The sequence below is a fragment of the Aphelocoma coerulescens genome, chromosome 11, assembly GCF_041296385.1.
Source record: "Aphelocoma coerulescens isolate FSJ_1873_10779 chromosome 11, UR_Acoe_1.0, whole genome shotgun sequence".
Taxonomy (NCBI): Eukaryota; Metazoa; Chordata; class Aves; order Passeriformes; family Corvidae; genus Aphelocoma; species Aphelocoma coerulescens.
The window spans coordinates 9631493-9650139 of record NC_091025.1 but is presented as its reverse complement, the minus strand read 5'-3'; the positions used below and the strand labels follow the sequence as shown (position 1 = coordinate 9650139).

Below are 18647 nucleotides of genomic sequence, written 5' to 3'. Positions count from 1 at the left end.
TACTTTTAAAAAATAAATAAATAAAAAAGGATTAAGAACACGGAGGACAGTATTCATGTTACTGCTTTCCTTCTGAAGGAGGATTAGGCCAGACAGACACAGTTTCACTGCTTGAGCAAGCTGAATGCAAGTCTTTTGTGCAAGCCATTGTGTTTTCTTTAGTAACTGAGGGATGAAAACCAGAATTTAGAGAGAATTACAAACAAAAGACATATATGAAAGTAACTAAAAGACAGAATAGTGAGGATAAATGAAAGCTGAACAATTAGGCACAGTGAGACTATTGTAAAAAGACCAGGAAGCTTCACAATGATAAGGTCTACTCAGCCAGACTAAAATAACCATTGAGAAGGTGGCAAGAGCAGTTACATGACTTGACCTGTCAAGGTTTTATTCTCCTCTACTGTCAGTTTCTGAACTCCCTTACAAAAAACCACCACTCCCCTACTTCATCAAATTCAGGTAAAGAAGTGGAAATTAGTACATCTTTAAAAAAACTACAAATTTTTGCATCACAACATGACTAACTCAGAGATGCTCACCTACTTCTAATGGAAACTTTAGCTAGCTGGCAAGTTAAGATGTGCTGAAGGCATAGATGGACAGAACCTGACCAGCCCACACAGATAACAGGGAAAGCAAACAGAGCAATGCCACTTAAGCTACTGCACAGTTAAAACATTAAAGAAAAAGCAAATTCTGAAGAGGGCTGAACTTTGGTAAGAAACTTCTGCCACTGTGCTTCTACAGGCACATCATATCTGAGCTAATGCCAGCTGGCAGAGGCTCACAGTATCTCAGGAGGAATGCAGCCTCAGACACACTCTGGTGGCAGGAAAGCTGGACAAAGCTCCAGACACTGCTGTGACCTGTGAGGATGGCATGCAGGGCTGCCAGAATCCTCCCTGCCTCAAGTACCAAGAGTTAAGGTCTTAAGTGAGGGACTAAATTTCTTCAAAGAATTTCAGTGTGAATCAGAGTACAAGTCAGAGTTGGAACTGAAATGCTTGGCTCAACCAAGAAACATGCTGGTTTATTTACCCCTTTATAATTAACAAACAGCAGATATTTCCTAGAAAATCAGCTCAAAGGACAGCCCAACACTCCTCCCCTCAATGTAATTTAATTTCTGGAGCAGCACGAGAGTTAATATCTCACTTGTAATTGTACTATGCATGTAGAGACTTTTGTGTACACCACAGTAACAAACACTGTGATGAAACAGCCGGTCTAGCAGCTAACACCACGTTTTGCTGTCACTCAGACACTATTTCACAAGTATTACTGGCCACAAAGCCTGTGATAGTTACGGGCACAAACTGAGCCATTTTTATGCACAGAGAACATTACTTAATCTGACTTTTTTTTTTTTGAATTACAAAAACAAACCATTCATGCTTAAAATATTTCATCTACCGGTAACACTGGAATCTAAGATTAGAAATCAGAGTTGATACCCAAATAGTTGCAGTGGGTTCCCCTTAATATGAGCAATCTAAACAACAGGCAGTTATAGCCAACTAATCACACAGGCTCACTTCTCACTTAGAAAGAGATGGCTCAATTAGCTGACCCCGGGAGTGCCTCTCCTGTGCATGCACCTTGACATGCTGCCAATTACTTCTAAAGAGAGCCTAACCTAAATAAAACCCTAATTTATAGATGGCTTAAGGTAGACAAAATTTATCCCACTTGGAAAGCAAGTTAGTTCTGTTCTGATTTATTTATGCTTTCTCAGATTTTCATGTGTCAGTAAGTTCTGCAAATTTCTACACAACTGGTAATTAAAACACAATTTACATTGATTTTTGACCACAAAATCAAAATAGGTTTGCTACACTTAACTGTTCTCACAAGACCTAGAAGCTGAATACGCCCAAAGTAGGTATTCTACAGAGGGAAAAAAAAAAAATTAGAGAACCAATGGGATTGCTCCAAACAGAAATTGTTGCATAATCAGGTTTTATTAGTCACATTATTTTGAGGGCATTTGTTCACAGCCTTATGGACAAAATTTTAATATAAAAAGCTGTCCATGTCCATTTTTATCACATTTTGTGGGTTTGGTTTGTTTTTAACACAGTTCTTGAGACACCATTTCCCAGATGTCAGTAAGGATAACACTCACACTGCTCCTCCCAAAGGCTGTGTAATGTTCAGAGTGTTCTGCTCATCACCCACACACTGTCAAGACCTGGAGGTCTGAGTATTGCTGAGAAACAGAAAGACCTCAACAATCTTCCTGGACTTTGCCAGCAATCCAAAAATCCTGGTATCTCCACATTTCAGCAGTCAAGCACTCAAGAGTACTGCCGAAGTATATCCAGAGACTGTCATTTTAGGATAACCCAAGAAACATGCAGATAACAATTTGATTTCAAATACATTCCAAATCTGCTTCTATTCATGGGCTTCCTCACATGTGGCTGGACTAAACAAAACTCTTATTCATTCTCAGAACTGTTATGGAACATTTCTCTTGGTTCATTCATGAGACTACACCAAATAATGCAATGCACAACTATGCTTTTACAGATATAATTACCTTGACATTTCATTAACAGAAATCAGACATTGCTTCTTTCCTTAAATTACTCACTTTCAACAATTTAGCAAAAATCCTAATCCAACATCAGCAGCAGTCCAAAGTAAAGATAACTTTAAGCAATAATTTTAAAAGCCTATTAGAAATGCTTGTTTCTCCACGGACAACACACAACTAGCCAGAAACACAAAGAATTCCAAATATGAAAATTCTAGTTGTGAACTCATTTATGGCAGCAGAACAGGCAGCTGACATCACAGGCTCTGATAACGAGGAATACTTATTTTCCCTTTAGCTACAAAGTAGTCAGTGTTACCCAGAGCACTTTTTTCATGGAAAAAAAACAGAAAGTCATGATTTAACTTTCATATTTTTCAAAGCTGAAAACAGTAATTTCTTTATTTTGCAGTAGCAAAAAGTCAAAAGTAGCAAAGTGACATTCCAAGCTCAGAAAAAAAAAATTCTCAAAATGTTTTGAAAACTCCACTAAGTTCTTGGTTTGAGGCTGGGATGTTTTAGGTGTGTGGGGTTTTTTAATAGGATTATTGTATTTACACTAGAAACAGGAGAAACAGGAAATAAATAGCATTGCATCTAGTTAGATAAAACTCATTCACACTACAGACTAGGCATTGCTAATGAAATAACTAACTGAAATCTGTTCATGCCAGTTCACACAAGACCTTGGGCTACCAGGTCTTTTCCACTGAAGGTGGCAGAAAGCACAAGCTGTAAAATCTCAGCTGACCCAGTATTTTATGAAAATAAAGGCTAAAGTCACACTAGTTAAGAGCAGAATGAAAGGACAGATCTTTCCCTGGATAGCTCTGAGATCCTCTGTACTTTAAAAACAGGCTCAAACTATCATTTACACTGGCAACACTGAATGCTCACATGCCTGGTCCAGACACACATTTCCACCAGAAACAGCAGCTTAGACACCAAACTGTTAACATTCGTGGGTATTTTAAATAATACATGCTGTTCATCCACTATTATAACATTATTATGCTATGTAATAACATTATTCACTGTTAATAGACACTGTCAAAATAGTTTTGGGTTTACTGAATTTTACCCAACTAGTAAAGGCGTGATTCTTAAGACTCATTACATACTACACTGCAGTACATATTTACCATCAGCAACAGTTAAGGCACCTACAAAAGTGACACAAACAAAGCATAATTGTACCAAAAAATAAAACAAAAAGCTGTATTATTGATAACATATTCATTCCTCTGAACCAGTTCAGAGTTCAAAAGATGGTATTTACTTGTGCTCTGCCTGAAAGAAACAGCCAAAACTTTCCCAGACAATACCCTATGCAACAGTTAGGCTGGAGCAGAGTACAAAATCAAGTACACAATCAAGCACAGATCTTGGATTTATCCCTAGATAAACATGTGTGATGTTACTATCAGACTTCTACTGTCCTTTGCAAAACTAGAGTAGAGAACAGCCTTACAAAGCTGGCTGAACCTACACAACCAGAAGGATTTAACAATTTAATAATCCTGTGTTTCAGAAAGCACTATGACTTTATTTTTCAGTTAAGATACACTGATAGTTTCAGAAGGCTACAATTCTTTGTAGGTGCTAATATCAACATGAAGTACTTACCCTTTAGCAATAGCTCTTTGACATTTTCAGTAACTTGATTTACCATTATTCCTCTTCCAGCTCTTAGCATATGCTTTAGTAAATGCCTCCTCTGTGAAGTCCTGAGGATTGCACAACTTCAATAATATTGTATTTCCAAAAGAACTTTTTCTACCTGCTCTGACAAGGTGCTGGCTGCAATATTGAACTGATCTCTTCCAGGAAGCAAGGGTTTCTCACAGAGAACTAAGCCGACACTGGTACAATCCTAGCATTACAATCCTTTCAACACTGAGAAAATACACAAATATCAGGATCTTACAGAAAATGCTACTTGTCAAATCCAAACCCAGACATGTTTAAGAGGCACATTGCAGTTGTTTACTCACTTACTCAGACAAGTGTGCCACAAATCTGCTGCTTGCTGAGTGTGGAATCAGACAAGGTTTTAAACCTGCCAATGCCACGAAAAGTGTAGCTCTGTGACGTTAGCCCTGCAGGCATTCCAGCTTTCAAGTGAAAACAGTGATCTATTTCTTTCCATCTTCAATACATTAAAATATGATGGCCTATTAATGGATGAACCATATGCAAGATCACCAAAAAAAAGCAACAGCAAGATGAAATGGGAGGTTTATATAAGATAAACAAGGAAATACTAACGTAACAGTTCTAAGCACTTCATAATTACCAGAGCCCCCACCATTCTGCCCATTCATGAGGGAGTCCTCTGGACACCAGCACACACCACACTGAGACTTATCTACATGATGAGATAGGTGCAATCACTGGGAATACCTGTGTAATTAAAGATGCCAAGTCACTTTTGAGAAACTGGATTTAGGAACTCACATCACTTAGGAGCTTTCATAATATAACTTGTCATTGCCAGAAGAGAAAAAAAAACACTATAAAAACAACCTTTGTATCTCACTGTAATCCACTTCAGAGGTTCTTTCATGTGGAACGACTCCAAACCATTTCTCACGACTATCCTCCCCGAAACTCCATCCCTTCACATGCATGAGGGCACCTCAGAGCACACCTTCTATCAAAATACAGGGAGCAGCATTCTGGTATTTTCCCTGCCTCAGGAAAAGCCTCTTGTCTTGCTAGAAAACATTCTCACTTTTTCTGAAAGACTGCAATATAAATCTATGAGACCAGCATGCAGATTCCATGCAATATTCAATTCAAATTCACCTTTCTCTCTGATACCAAATACAGAAAAATGTTTTCAGCCCTATACATGGTTCAGCTGACCATGGCTTCACAGTACAAGAGAGAGAACAACAAAAATAAAAGTCCACACACCACAATTTTGGACATACCTGCTCCCTCCTCCAGCTCAACATAGGTCAAAGAAACAATTGTTCACACACAAATCTTGGAGTGAGAGAAAGCAGATGGGAACAGTGACCACTAAAAGCCAGTATGGCCACCAGCTCAAAAAGCTTCCTACAGGGAACAAGTGGAAAGAAATAAGGTAGAAGCCAGGATGCTAAACATGCTCCAGACATGCAAAAAGTAGCAGAAAAAAGGAGATTTAATTACTTTGAACATTTCAATGCGTGTACATTCTGTGCATTGCATACTACACAATGCACATTCACAGACATCTACTATGCATTCCTGGAAGACAGCAGAAAGACATTGGTAACCAGTTATAAGCTTATTGTGAAACCTGGATGTCATTAGTTTTCAGTCAGTTAAGTCATACAGAAAGTGCTGAACATCAGATATTTCCTACATTTGAGAAGTACTGTGTTCCATGTGAAAACAAAGTTCATGAGAGTTTTGGGGTTTTTTTAGGCCAAGGAAAAAGGAAAGGGGGGAGGGCGTTTTAAGGAAGAGGAAAAAAGAAGAGAAAAAAAAAGAGTTAAGCCTGCATATAGTCCAAGGCTGAAATCCAAGGATGACCTTTCAGTGTGAAGTGCTACAAACAGCCAAACTCACTGTAACTCTGGTCATAATACTTACAGAAAGTACAAGTCAGCATGAGACTTCTCCAAGCAAAGGGAGTCACTCCTTCCCACTGAACATTTTAGAGGGTGGAAGGATCTCTGACATTGCACATGATAAACAGTCAACCACTGTACTTCTAAAATACAAGTATTTTGACACACATTTATGAGTCTCCCAAAACAGCACAACACATTTCACAAAGTGCAACACAGCACAGACCAAGATAAAGTCAGATATCTGGAGAAGCCACAGTGGCTTTTACCATCATTTCACAAAAGGTTCATCTGTTTGCAAGAGCATCAAAGCAGAGTATAACACATTAGCTCACAGTTAGACTCTTCAAGGAGCAATCAGCAACATTAGATCACTTTTCTGCTCCACCAGTCAGGAATTAGGCAGCTGGAACACAGTCTAAGTCAGAAAACACTCCAAGATGTATAATAATGAGTTTGCTCCTGCTAAATATATGCTTCTACCACAAAGTCTACAATACAGTGTCTTAAAAGGGCAAAGGCAAAATATTGCAATTAAACCATTCTGTCTGTGTTGCCTTGAGTTACAGCTTTAAAGCTCCTTTGCATGTGTGCTAAAAGGCATCTTAACACAAGGCAGATAATCATCCAACTATCTGGTTACGTAGAATTGGGATTTACCAAATATGGCTCAACTATACCTCCTTTCATGTTTGATTACCATGTCCCATAAATTAACCCCTGACATTGTTACTGCATTTCATGGAACACAGAGACATATCAAGAGGGAGTGGTTTGTGTTGGCCTAGGCAAAGAAGTCAAGATAAAAGTTCCATGTGGGAACTGAAGAAAGGGTTGGCTCGTGATGCTCTCAAAACAGCCGTGCCCCAATACACGTCCAGAACACAAACAGGAAACAAGGAAGGGAACCTGTTGAGAGGAGATGGTCAAGTGGTACTATTGCCAAGCACTTCATATTGTCAAATCACAGGCTGGACAGTTAAAACTTTAGCAGAACAAAGCCAAAAATATACAGGAGCAGTGGGTTCTAAAATCAGACCTGCAAGACAATTAACACACTTCTACCTTTGTGTCAGCCCTGGAGACAAATATATACTACAGCAAGTAGCAGGAAAAATAAGATCAATTATACTATTGAAGAAGAAGATAAGGAAGACAAAGCTCCTGAATGCAAAGGCAGAAGGCAGAGGAGAACAGTAATGTGCTGTCCTCCATCAGACACAGCAGCAGCTATGCCATCCTCTTGAACTACTTCTAGTCCTGACTCAGATCTGACCTCCTACAAGGAAATCCAGAGGTGGACTTTGCACACAGTAACTAAGCTCAGGCCTACTCATCTTGCAAGCAGAGACAGCGTCATAAAACAAAGTTGCATTGCTATAGATAATTTTATGGAAAGCAATTATACTCCAGGGCATAAAAACTGTGTTTTATTGCAGCAATCAGCAATTTAAAGTATGCAAGAGCAAGTCTCAACAAGTTTGCCATTCTTAACTCGCCAAATGAGCAGCTTCTAATGGCACACCATAAAAAGCCTTTTTTCCCTTTGACATGGAAGTGAAAGTCAGAAGTTTGTATGGTCTAACCTGCTTCACGATAAGAAGGTAAATGCAGTGATTGAGTGACGTTCTAAATCCCTCAGATAAACAGAAGAAATTGCTGGCTACTGGTAGGAGATGAAACTGAAGCTTGGTAATTAGACTGTAGGGGGGAAAAAAGAAAATGTAGTTTTGTTGAGGCATAATTACCTTGAACCTATCCACAGTACAGCATGCCTCTGCCCTACACACAGCTCTGCGTCACCGCTCCTCTGGCAGGATCCTGTTATACAATCCCTGCCACAGACCCCTGCAAGCCAGCCTCCAACATCAGCTCACAGCTCTGATTCTCATTTTCAAAGTAATCAATGGATTGCATCCTCATGACAGTACAGACCACGTGCCAATCAATGAAAGAGTTGGGATTCTAGGACAATGCAGGTCACTCGAGTGGAGAGAAAGGGGCAAATTAAGCATTTTACATTCAAGAGGATGCACTTGTGGGCCAAAAACCCATGAGACATGAGGCAAACCCAAAATGTGAATACCTGTGGAAATGCTGGCACACAATGCCTTACACAAAGGAGCTTCCTGGTATCCTGGAGCAGCACTGTGACCATCAATACTGAGATGGGATGATGACCATCCCTTCACTAGTACCAGCCACCTCCTCCCTCACTGCTTGCCCAGCCCTGCCTGCCACTGGCCTCTCATCTTCTGCTCAGCAAAATACCATTTCATTTACATTTCCAGCAAGTCCAAAGCTGCCTCCAGTCAGCAAATCATAACTGCCAAGTTATCAAACTTCCCCATTCATCCATAAGCACATTGAGTAAAAGCTTTTTGGGGGCAATTAGCACTTTATCTGGCATGTCAAATTCCATCTCTCTGTCCTACAGAGCACAAAGAAGATCAAAAGATGATTAAGAAAGAACTCCACCAGGTACCTTTAACAGCAACAAAAATTTTGAAAAAATGTATTCCCAGAACTGTTCTGACCTGTACCTCTGCTGCTCAGACATGAATTAAGACTGCTGGAAAGCAAACAACCTTCTTTTCCAAGCCATACCTAGCACCCACCACAAAATCTAAAGCCCAATTAAAAGCCTGTTAGGAAAAAATGCTATTCCATTCACTCCAGGAACTTCTTTTTATGGTTCAGAAGTGACAGTTTGAAACTTGTTAAACTGTGTTTAAAATAAAAAGTTACTGGGACACATAGGCAGTAAACAGGTTACAAAATAACCTCCAAACACAGTTGTATATATGTATGTGTGTATATATATATATATATATATATATATATGCAGTTACAGTATACAAAATGTTGTCATATTCAAAACCAGAGAGGTTTACCCTATAGGCATTATAGGAGCTGTATTTTTGTGTAGACTCTTTAAATTTAACAACAGACACATAAACTGTCAAGTATTTGAGTCTGTAAAAAGACTAATATTTTCTGTCTATGTATTTTGCATTCAAACAAAGATATTGCTTGCTTGGCAATTGCTACAGCAGCCACTGTGAAAGATGCACAGTCCTCCATGCATGACAAAATCCAAGTATGCTGAAAGAAATCATCCAAAGCAGCTCAACTGAAAGAGCAAGAACAGTACTACTCATTGCTAAGGCATCACTTGGCAGCATTTAAACAGTTGCCTATTGAAAACTAATAATTAAGAAAGAAGTTTTACTAAATCAAATAAAAAAAAACTTGAAACTTGATTATCTGAGAATAAAAATCAGTAAATAAAATAAAAATTAGTACAATTAAGAGATGCAAAATTTCTGATTTAGACGTTACTGAAGGCAAAGGAAACACCCCTAAAATGTAAATCAAATAGGCTTTAAACCATGTCTTAAAATGGTGCATTTTTTTTCCTCTGTAATTCAGGTCACAGAACAAAGTATTTAAAGAACAACCTTGAACCAGCAAGTTGAAGACACGGACCCTTTGATCAAAGAAATCTTGCTCTGCATATTGGTGCTAACAGCAGTTTTTCCGTCATTTAAAGCAGTTTGCACATTATTTGTTGCATCACAATCAAAAACAGACATAAATCCTTAACTTGGTCTTGGAAGGGGAAACTCACCAAATGCAGCTTTCCTCTCCCTGTGGCACGGGGTATCCCCCATCCTGTTACATGCACTTCAAAACAAGGCAGTGATCACTAACTCTGATCTTTCTCAAGGCGGTTGTTGCCAACCTCAGCCAACAGCATTTATTATGTTTGGCTACACTTCCTAGTCAATGAGACTGCAAACTACCTTAGTCTTCATTCTACACAGAACTTTAGAGCAAAAGCAAAAACTGAATTTTAAATTGAAAAGCATGCAAAAACTTATGCTTTAATTTTGTTGCAGCAGGGAAAAGAAAGCAGATGTCATTATTTTCTTTGAGGAAGTGAAACACTGAAGAAATTTTTAAGGGGAAATTGAATAACACACACAGATCAATTTTATACATGAGAGAGAGAAAGAGAGGCAATACAAACACAAGACACCCAAAAATGTACTTAAAATTCTTTAGAAAAGTTCAAAGATTGTATAGAAGATATAACTTCAGAATTATTAAAATATTCCCAAACTTAGTCTCAACTCAAGTTTGAAATGGCCACTTAGCAAGCATTGGCAGAGAAAGTTAAATGGAAAATCCATGTCTTTTCATGTTACAACTGCTTAGCCTTCTAGTGCAGGTGTTCTCCAAAACACAAAAAATCTGCAGCTGCAAAAGACCAACAGAGGGTTGTTTGGGTTTTCTTAACAATATTCTGTTACTATTTTGCAACACGCAGACCCACGCACACACGGGTACGGGAGCTGCTTTCACATTGCTTAGACGTATCACAAAGATTCTTCCCAGAGCTTTTTCAAATAACTGAAATACCAGAGAACCCACAAAAAGGCCCATGTTTTCCTATATTTAGCTAAGTCTCCTGTTCAGCAGCAGCTGGCACCACGATCTCCTTGGTACTGGACAGCTGCAGCCTCTCCAGCTTGGTCCTAATCACTGCACAAATTAGAAGTATGAGACATGCTTAGCAAAAGTAGCAGTTTATGCAGCAACAAGAACTTTTCTGTTTTCCTAGACAAGCATGTTAACAAATTAAACCTTACTACACTACAAGCTCATAAAAGAAACTAGAGGTATTGACCATGGGCTTATGGGTCAAGGAAAACAAGCTTCTCAGAAAAATTCCTTTGCTTACAGGGTATAAAGAAAGTATATACCCCCTCCTTCACCCACCCAGCTATTATAAACAGCAACTTATGTCACAAAGCACTTTCCCATTCTCATTTTTCACATGCCGAACTCATATCTTTCCTTATCTCAAGTGAGAGTCCACTTCTCTACTCACCTGTATTGTTGAGAAAAGCATTCTGGAATTCAGCACTGCAATCAGTGCTGTGTTAATTGCTGATTGCTCAAACAGAAAGAAAAAAAAATCTAAAAAGAAAAAAAGGAAAGAAAAGAAAAAACCCTAACAACCTCCCAGGACTTCTAAAGCATGACCCTGCTGCTAAGACCCCTTTCAGGATCTGCACTGAAAACCATAACCATTGCTGTGGATCCCACAAGTACCCTTTCTGAAACAGCAACATATTGACATACTTAGCACTGACAGGACACCTTTAATATCCCCAAATTTACACATCATACTTTTCAGAGAAGGGAAACCAGATGCCAGCAGAACAGAAAAAAAACCCCTTCCTCATTAAAATGCAGCTACATCGAAGATGTAGTCTCCATCCCATTTCCAGCAAGAAAATAGTTAACAAATCACTAGAAGAGACAGTTCACTGACATCAGTATTGCTATTCTCAGGTTACCTTATTTTCTCTGAAACAATTCAGAGGTTCTGCCTCAACTCCACCCCAGGCTGCCTCCTCTATGACTTCTTTCTGTGGCTTTTAGGCAACACAAAAAATGCTGAAGACGCTTGTGCTACAGAGGTTATGTAAAAATATTCCGCTATGACCACCATAACAGTGTCATTTACCCACACTTCTGCCAGCAGAAGTTCTTAAGATAATTTAAGTGCTATTTGGACATGTTTCTGTCGGTCCTATTTAGCTGTAGTGTCTAATTTATTATGTGCTAATTTTATCTCATCTCTGGACTTTGCCAAAACACCTACACGTAAGAATTAAGCACTTTGAAGAAGAATTTTTGAATGATTTATGCGTCCCCATTAAAAGTATCTTCAGACACATTTGCGTGAGCTTAGCTTCAAGTCTTGCAAAAGACTGAAAATCTAAGCTAGTAAGTTACCACATATTAAAGCAGTGAACCAGGAGGACATTTCAAGTAAAAGCACACTGCTATCACACCAGAACTTTACCCACATTTTCCAAAACAGCTCACTGCAAATGAGCAGCACAAGAGCACTGAACACACTGACACAGAGTGTAAGCTTGAGGTAAAGGTCTCAAGTCTAGTTAGAGAACTCTGGGCTTGGAGAAAGCCATGTGATAACTGGAACATAAGCAGAGCAATTCCTTGGCAAAAACCAAGGGTGGCAGCTGACCAAAGCTGGTTAGTGACACCAAGCTGATTAGTGTCTCATTTCCACAAACAAAAGTCAAGGGAAGATAAATAACTTCCCACAGGACACATGACATTGCCACACTTTGGTTAGCTTCGTGCACAATCACTGTGCAGCTGAGATTCCTAGTAAAGCAAAGTGTATTTGGTTTTTCAAACACTATTCAGACCCCACTGTCCCTCTCTTTGCCCTGTGTACCCAACCTAACATGCTGGCTTTATTTCAAAGACGGAGGGGATGCCAAATTCACATTTCTCATCCCTGACGATCCATAAAGAAGGGCTCACGTGTTTATCATAGGATCACAGGATAATTCTTTGTACTTCTTTTTCTAAATGAAAGATGTCAAAGTCTATTACAAGCAGTGGCAGTCAGTGGAACCTACTTAAAAATAAAAGGCTGATTTTATTCATAAGCAAGCACTGGAACTATCTGACAAGGCTAAATTACTGCACACTGACTAATGTCTTCTTATGGAAATGGTTGACAAGAAATTCTGTTGCAGAATGGCTTCACAACCGTAGAGTTTAGATGACACCCCATCACTTGATGTCCTAAAAAAAGCAAAATTTAGGAAAAAAACCTTCAAAAACAGAGATATGACAAATAAAGGCAGGGGTAGAAAGATCAAACCAAAAAAAGAATCCGTCAGAATCATAAGCAACAGCCTAAGATATTGTGCAAGGAGTACTGGACAACACAGCCACTACTTTGCAGACTGTTACAGAGCAGCTATAAACAGTTACAGGGCCATGACCACACTCTGGAAGGGCCATGAGTCACCTCAAGCCATCCAACCAAACTCAGCAATCCAAGTAAGTCTTGAAGTCAAGTTCTGAACAGCAAGCTGTCAAAATAAAATCTTCCCAGCAGAAGGTTCACCAGAACAACTACAACCAGTTTCTCACACTGACTGTGGTGGAGCTACCTGATGGCCCGGAAAGCCTGGACCAAGGGCACTGCTTAGGCAGCTCTGTGTGCATCCATGCAGGGCCAGTATCAACTGCATGCACTTCGATAAGGCCACAGCACTTGAACTCTGCACTCAAGTCAAACAGTTTATCTTATCTCCAATCAGGGGCATCACCAACACCAACAAATCCCTCCATGAGCCCCGTAATCAGTAATCAGCTGCTACAGAAGGCTCTGCAGGATCACTCTCTTGCCTCCAGTCTGCAGGCTTCAGCCAGTGCTAAACAGCTCTGAGATACTGACTGCAACGACAGCTTCCACCTCTGCTGTATCATATCATCAACACTCCCCTGTACAGAGGCCAGGGTAACTGCACAGGATGTAGAAACCAGCACCAAAACTGAAACGAATAATACAAGAGAGTTCAGATTCCCCTCTACAGAGCTACAAACCCAAGAAACCCAGGTAAAGACAGAAAAGGCTAGTGGGGAAGAACATGCTTGTCAGTACAGGTAGGCAAGACACATATCTTTATACGCACACCCTGAGGGTATGAAACAATACTTAATTACTGTGAAAGTAAATTAAAAAATAGAAGGCAGTTAGAGTTCAAACAGAAACAGAACTAGCTACCATATATTAGTAGAGAAGTTACTAGATATTTATCAGCTTTAAAATAAAGAGACTCAGCTAACTTCCAGCAGCATGGCTGAGCACTGGAGTTGGGACAGCAGCACATTAGAGACCGCAGCTTGCCAGTGACTGATGGACTGTGACAGGGAGCTGAGTGGGTATCCTGAAGTGTGTTGGTTGCACACATCCTACAGGCAGTCTCATACCCAAGAAAGAGGTGGTTTGAGTTGACCTTCCTTTATCCACCATGGCAGCAGCTTCCACAAGCCACGCTTACCAACCCATGGCTAAAGCTAGCTACATGGACTATATGGTCTATGTAAAACATGGACCTGAGAGCAAAACAGACCTATTTTACAAAACAAATTAAAGGCCCTGCATAGCCTTTAGGGCTAGTGCCTCCAATTGTCTGTGGTAATAGACAGCTTGGGAAAAGTACCTACCTTTCATCATCCTAAAATACCCACAGTAGGCATGGAAAGAACGGGCATTAGGGCTATGTAAGTTACTTGATATTCAAAATCTAAATTTTCCTTGAAAATGATACAAGGAAAGAAAGAAAGAAAAGAAAGAAACTCTCAATACACACATATTGGAGATTGAAACACATTCTCAGAGAAAGGAGCAAGGTAACAAGGCAGGAACTGAACTTTGTTCTATGACAGTTGAGTCTCACCCAGCAAAATAACCCTGTTGCCTTCCTTAAGCACAGGCCTGAGCAGTGCAGGCTCCCTTCAGGGATTACTGTACATTCAATAACATTTGCAGTCTGAAAAGTTTGACTGCACAGGCAAGGAAGAACAGGTCAGGTGTTTACTGCTTTTTCTTTTGTTGCCTAGAGTCACACATGATTCACAGAGGGTAAGTCAGATCCACCAGATGAGCCCATGGGAAGATCCTCTTCCTAAAGGTTACAGAAAGCTAAACATAACCAAGGCAGAAAAAAAAGAACAGATTGCACAAAGAACTAAAACAACCTTGTACCAGAACTACACTACTGCCCAAATCTAAGTGTCCTTCACATTCCCACTAGAAACACTCACTGTATTTAAAGTGATTTATATCTAAAACTCACAGCAAAACACCAAGACAGGCTGAGCACTGATATTAGCTGCCTAGTTAAAGAATGTACTTCTCACCACCCAAAATCCCCTCCTACTTACGTGATCGTCTTCTGTAATTGGAATAAATTAACCCCTAACAAAAAGCAGCTCTGCCTGGCAGAAGCAGTTGTGAGAGCCACACAGGCACAAAGCACTTGCTGTAGTATTCAAGGGCCCGGTTTGCGGGAGAGACCTTGCTGGGCAGCCGCGTTTTTAAGATGATACAAACAAGTAGAGCAGCCACTGTTAAATTGGGCTAATTTAACTAAATTCTCTATCACCCGCTTATTTTGGCAGTGGAGCACTGAAAACATCTGAGCCTATCTCCACGTACTCTTATCACCTCTGGAGACGGCAGCTTGTGGGAGCACCGATAAGAGCTGTACCCCGGGCCAGCCCCGCTCCCCGCTGCACCCCGGGCTATCACCAAGCGGCTGGGGGAGTGGAGGGAACCCCGGGCCGGCTCCTGTGCGCTCCGGGGAACCCCGCGTCCAGCGCATCCCCGGGGCAGCCGGGCGCGCTGCGCTGCCCCGCTCGGCCCGGCCCGGCCCGGCCCGGCGGGCTGACATCGGCGGCAGCGCTGCCCCGGCGCGCCGGGCTCCCGCGTCCCGGCCCTGGCAACAGCGGAGCCGCCGCTCGCCCGGCGCACCCGAGGGGCTCCTCCTCCGGGCGCGGCGCCCCGAGGCACCCCGGCAGCCGCCGCCGGCGCCCCCGCCTTTGTCTCTGCCGCGGCCGGCGGCAGCGGGGCGGGGAGCCGGGCTCGCCCGAGCCCCCGGAGCGTGGGCACCGCCGCCCCCCGCCCTGGCCGTGCCCGCTCACCGTCGGAGCTGACGGTGTCGTAGGAGTCGCCGGGGGCGGGCGCCGCGGCCGGCTCCCGGTAGTCCACCCAGCTGAGCCCTTCTACGCTGTCGTACTCGGCGCGGGGCTTGTCCTCCACCGGCACCACGGTGAAGTGCGGCATGGCTGGCGGGGCGGAGAGGGCTCCCCGCGGCACCGCGGTGAGGCAGGCGGGACGCGGCGCGGAGCCGGCGGCGCATTCCTGCCCCGTGCGGTCACTTCCTCTCAGGAAACCGCGCTCCTCAACTCCACCCATTCCAGTGCGAGCGCCGGGGCGGTGCGGATCCCGCCGCCCCCGGGGCCGCCGGGCGAAGACCGGGCGCGGGGGCGGGGGTCGCTCCGCCGGGCGGCCGCGCTCAGCAGCGGGGGCGCGGAGGAGGGGCCGGAGGCGGCGAGGCAGCGAGGGGAAGGGGGAGCCTTCCTCCCCCATTCATCGTGACAGAAGCCGGGCCCGGGGGCGGTGGGAGCGGGGCGGGGCGGGGCGGGCGCCCGCCGCCCTCCCTTGCGGGCGCTGCCGGGCCGCCTCAGGGAGGAAATACCCAGCCCGCCGTGCCCCGGGCTCCCTCCGCTGCCGCCATTTGCTAGGCAGGAGCGATGCGCGGAGAGCGGCGGCGGGGATGGTGGAGGGGGCGAGCCGCGGGGATGGGGCCGGGTGGTCCCGAAACGCCCGAGGGGGGATGGGGTGGTGTGGGGCAAGCATCAGCAAGCGAGCCGCGGGCAGGGGGCCCGGGAGCCCCGGCGGGCCGGGGCAGCGAGAGCGCCAGTCAGGGATGTAACGGGTCCCGGCAGCCGGTCCCAGCCCGGCGTGGGGCTGGCGGAACAGGCGGAAGGCGCAGTGGCACCCGAGAGCCGGCCGAGTGCCGGTCCCGGGCCATGTGCAGCTGTTCCTGCTTCCTGCGGTGTCACCGCCGTGGTTTCCCTTGTGCTCGCTCTCGGCTCCGGCGGCACGAAACCCTCAGCGGGGACATGGCAAGCGGAGCAAGCCCATGGGAAACGGGGAACATGGCAGCGCTGGAGGCGAGGGGGGAGCGCGGCGCACGGCGCTGCCTGGGAAGATTTGCATGCGGGTCGGGGCCGAGGGTATTTGTAGCTGTATGCAAAGCAGCCAGTTGCTAAGGCAGCAGACGGATGGGCTGTGGCCCTCCCACTCAGACTGGGGCCGCGGAGCCGGGGGACACCATTGTTCGGTCCCGCTCCCGGAGGCAGAGCGGTGACATCCCCTCCATAAAGCTCGGGGCACGCCAGTTGCCCAGCCTCTTGTCCCCGAGGGAGCAAAATTCGATTTTGCCTTCACATTTGAAAAAGCTGGCGCCAGTGATGGGTATCTTGGCCTTCATTTCGTGTATGGTAGCCTTCACATGGGAGTTTAAACGTGAATTAGTAGTTGATAATATTGTTTATTGTCTGTGTTTGAAAGGTAGCCTTGACAGTAGAAGGATCTCTTTTTAATGTGTTGTGTAATCATCAGAAAAAAACTCAAGAAAACAGTTTGTGTGTTTTACTATGGACTGTCAATTCAAACTGGTTCTGTAGATTTCTGTAGACTTATATATTCCCTAATCAAGAAGTCGGTGTACAGCTACAAGACATTCCAACACGGATGTCAGTTTTGTCTTTTGGATCACACATGAGTCTCCAGGAGGATACAAAGTTTAGAGAGAGGAAGAGGCTAAGGCTAGGCCTTGCTTGTGCTCAGAACCACCTTACCCCCAGCTTTCTGAGTATGTCCTGTCTTTTTGACAAAGGAACCCCCAAGTCACTGGGAGAAAGAAAAATTTGTAATGAGCTGGAGAGAGACAAACAGGAGGGAGAATGCTTTGTTCACAAGAACTGACTAATAAATCTACTTTTAATTAGTTGGGGTTTGAAATAAACATGAAGGATCCATGCTGTGGGGCGACTGCTGCCAAGGGGGTGCAGGTCTCTCAGTTCACTTAGCACAAAGTTGCTGGTAGACCACCTCTGGGGAAAGTCAGAGCAATTACACCTCTTGGTATTGATCAGACAGGTGGAAAGACTTCTAAGACTCCTATGCTTTCATATAACCTACATTTTACTTTTATCTCTTTGCTCTGTTGAGGGAAACAACAAGGATCTTCATGTGGCCATGTGTATCTCTGTAAACAGCCTTATCGGTTTTGGAGGAGTTTGAAGAAAAAAAAAAAAAAAAAACCACCAGAATTTCCTCTTGAAAGCTCCCAGTTTCTCGAAGACCTAGGGTGAGATTTTTTTCCAGTAACCCTAAAATGAGCATGTTTGTAAATGCAGTCCCCAGAGATCTATGAAGCTTTACTTGCTATTTCTCTGGGCAAGCAATAATTTTTTCCCCCAGAGGAAAGTAGAACAATGGGCCCAAAAGTAGCATTTGCTGTTTTACCCTCTATGAATTACGTTTTGTTCGTGTTCATGGAAGGGATGACCTAACAAGCTACACCCCACCAAGAAAACAGAAAAATAATTGATAGGGGGAAAATAATTTTATATAGAAAAGGGGCAAGATGCTAATTCACCATTAAGAACATCTGTTCATGTACAGTCTTATTCCCTGTTTATAAAGCTTTTGAGTGAAAATGTCTGGTCTAAGTAAGCTGGTGTAGAAAAAGGAGACAGGGACTGTAAGAAGTAAGTCTCCACAGTTAATGTTTTTGGAGTCATGCATATTCAGGAAGAAGTATTAAACGGGATGCTTCCTTCTCATTGCACTATTGAAAGCAGATGTAAGGAGACACCATTCTTTAGGTACCAAAAATGCATCTATGCTATCACAAAACATTTTAGTATCATAAAATCAGTGATACTGAAATTGTAACCCATGAGCAGAAAAAGTTTAAAAAAAAACGAGGCTCATGCACATATACCAGCACCTCCCTTCTCTGGAATGGAAACTATATCCAAATGTGTTAGGAGAGAATTGGGCCTTAGGAAACCATTCAAGTTTATTGAAGCAAAAATATTTCTTTTGTCTAGGGACA

At 43.1% G+C, this 18647-nt stretch overlaps 1 protein-coding gene across 2 annotated transcripts in view; it reads right to left on the bottom strand.

Moving 5' to 3' along the window:
- SLC12A4 (solute carrier family 12 member 4) overlaps positions 1–15946 on the bottom strand; it is a 46606-nt gene extending 30660 nt beyond the window's left edge. The window contains exon 1 of one of the 2 annotated variants that reach the window (XM_069027305.1): positions 15658–15946. In XM_069027305.1, the coding sequence (XP_068883406.1) occupies positions 15658–15931 (274 nt within the window). In that variant the 5' untranslated portion in view covers positions 15932–15946. Of the gene's footprint in view, positions 1–14898; positions 15114–15657 lie in introns of those variants that run through there. The other variant, XM_069027306.1, reaches the window with a different exon arrangement.
- Positions 15947–18647: the final 2701 nt, after the last annotated feature.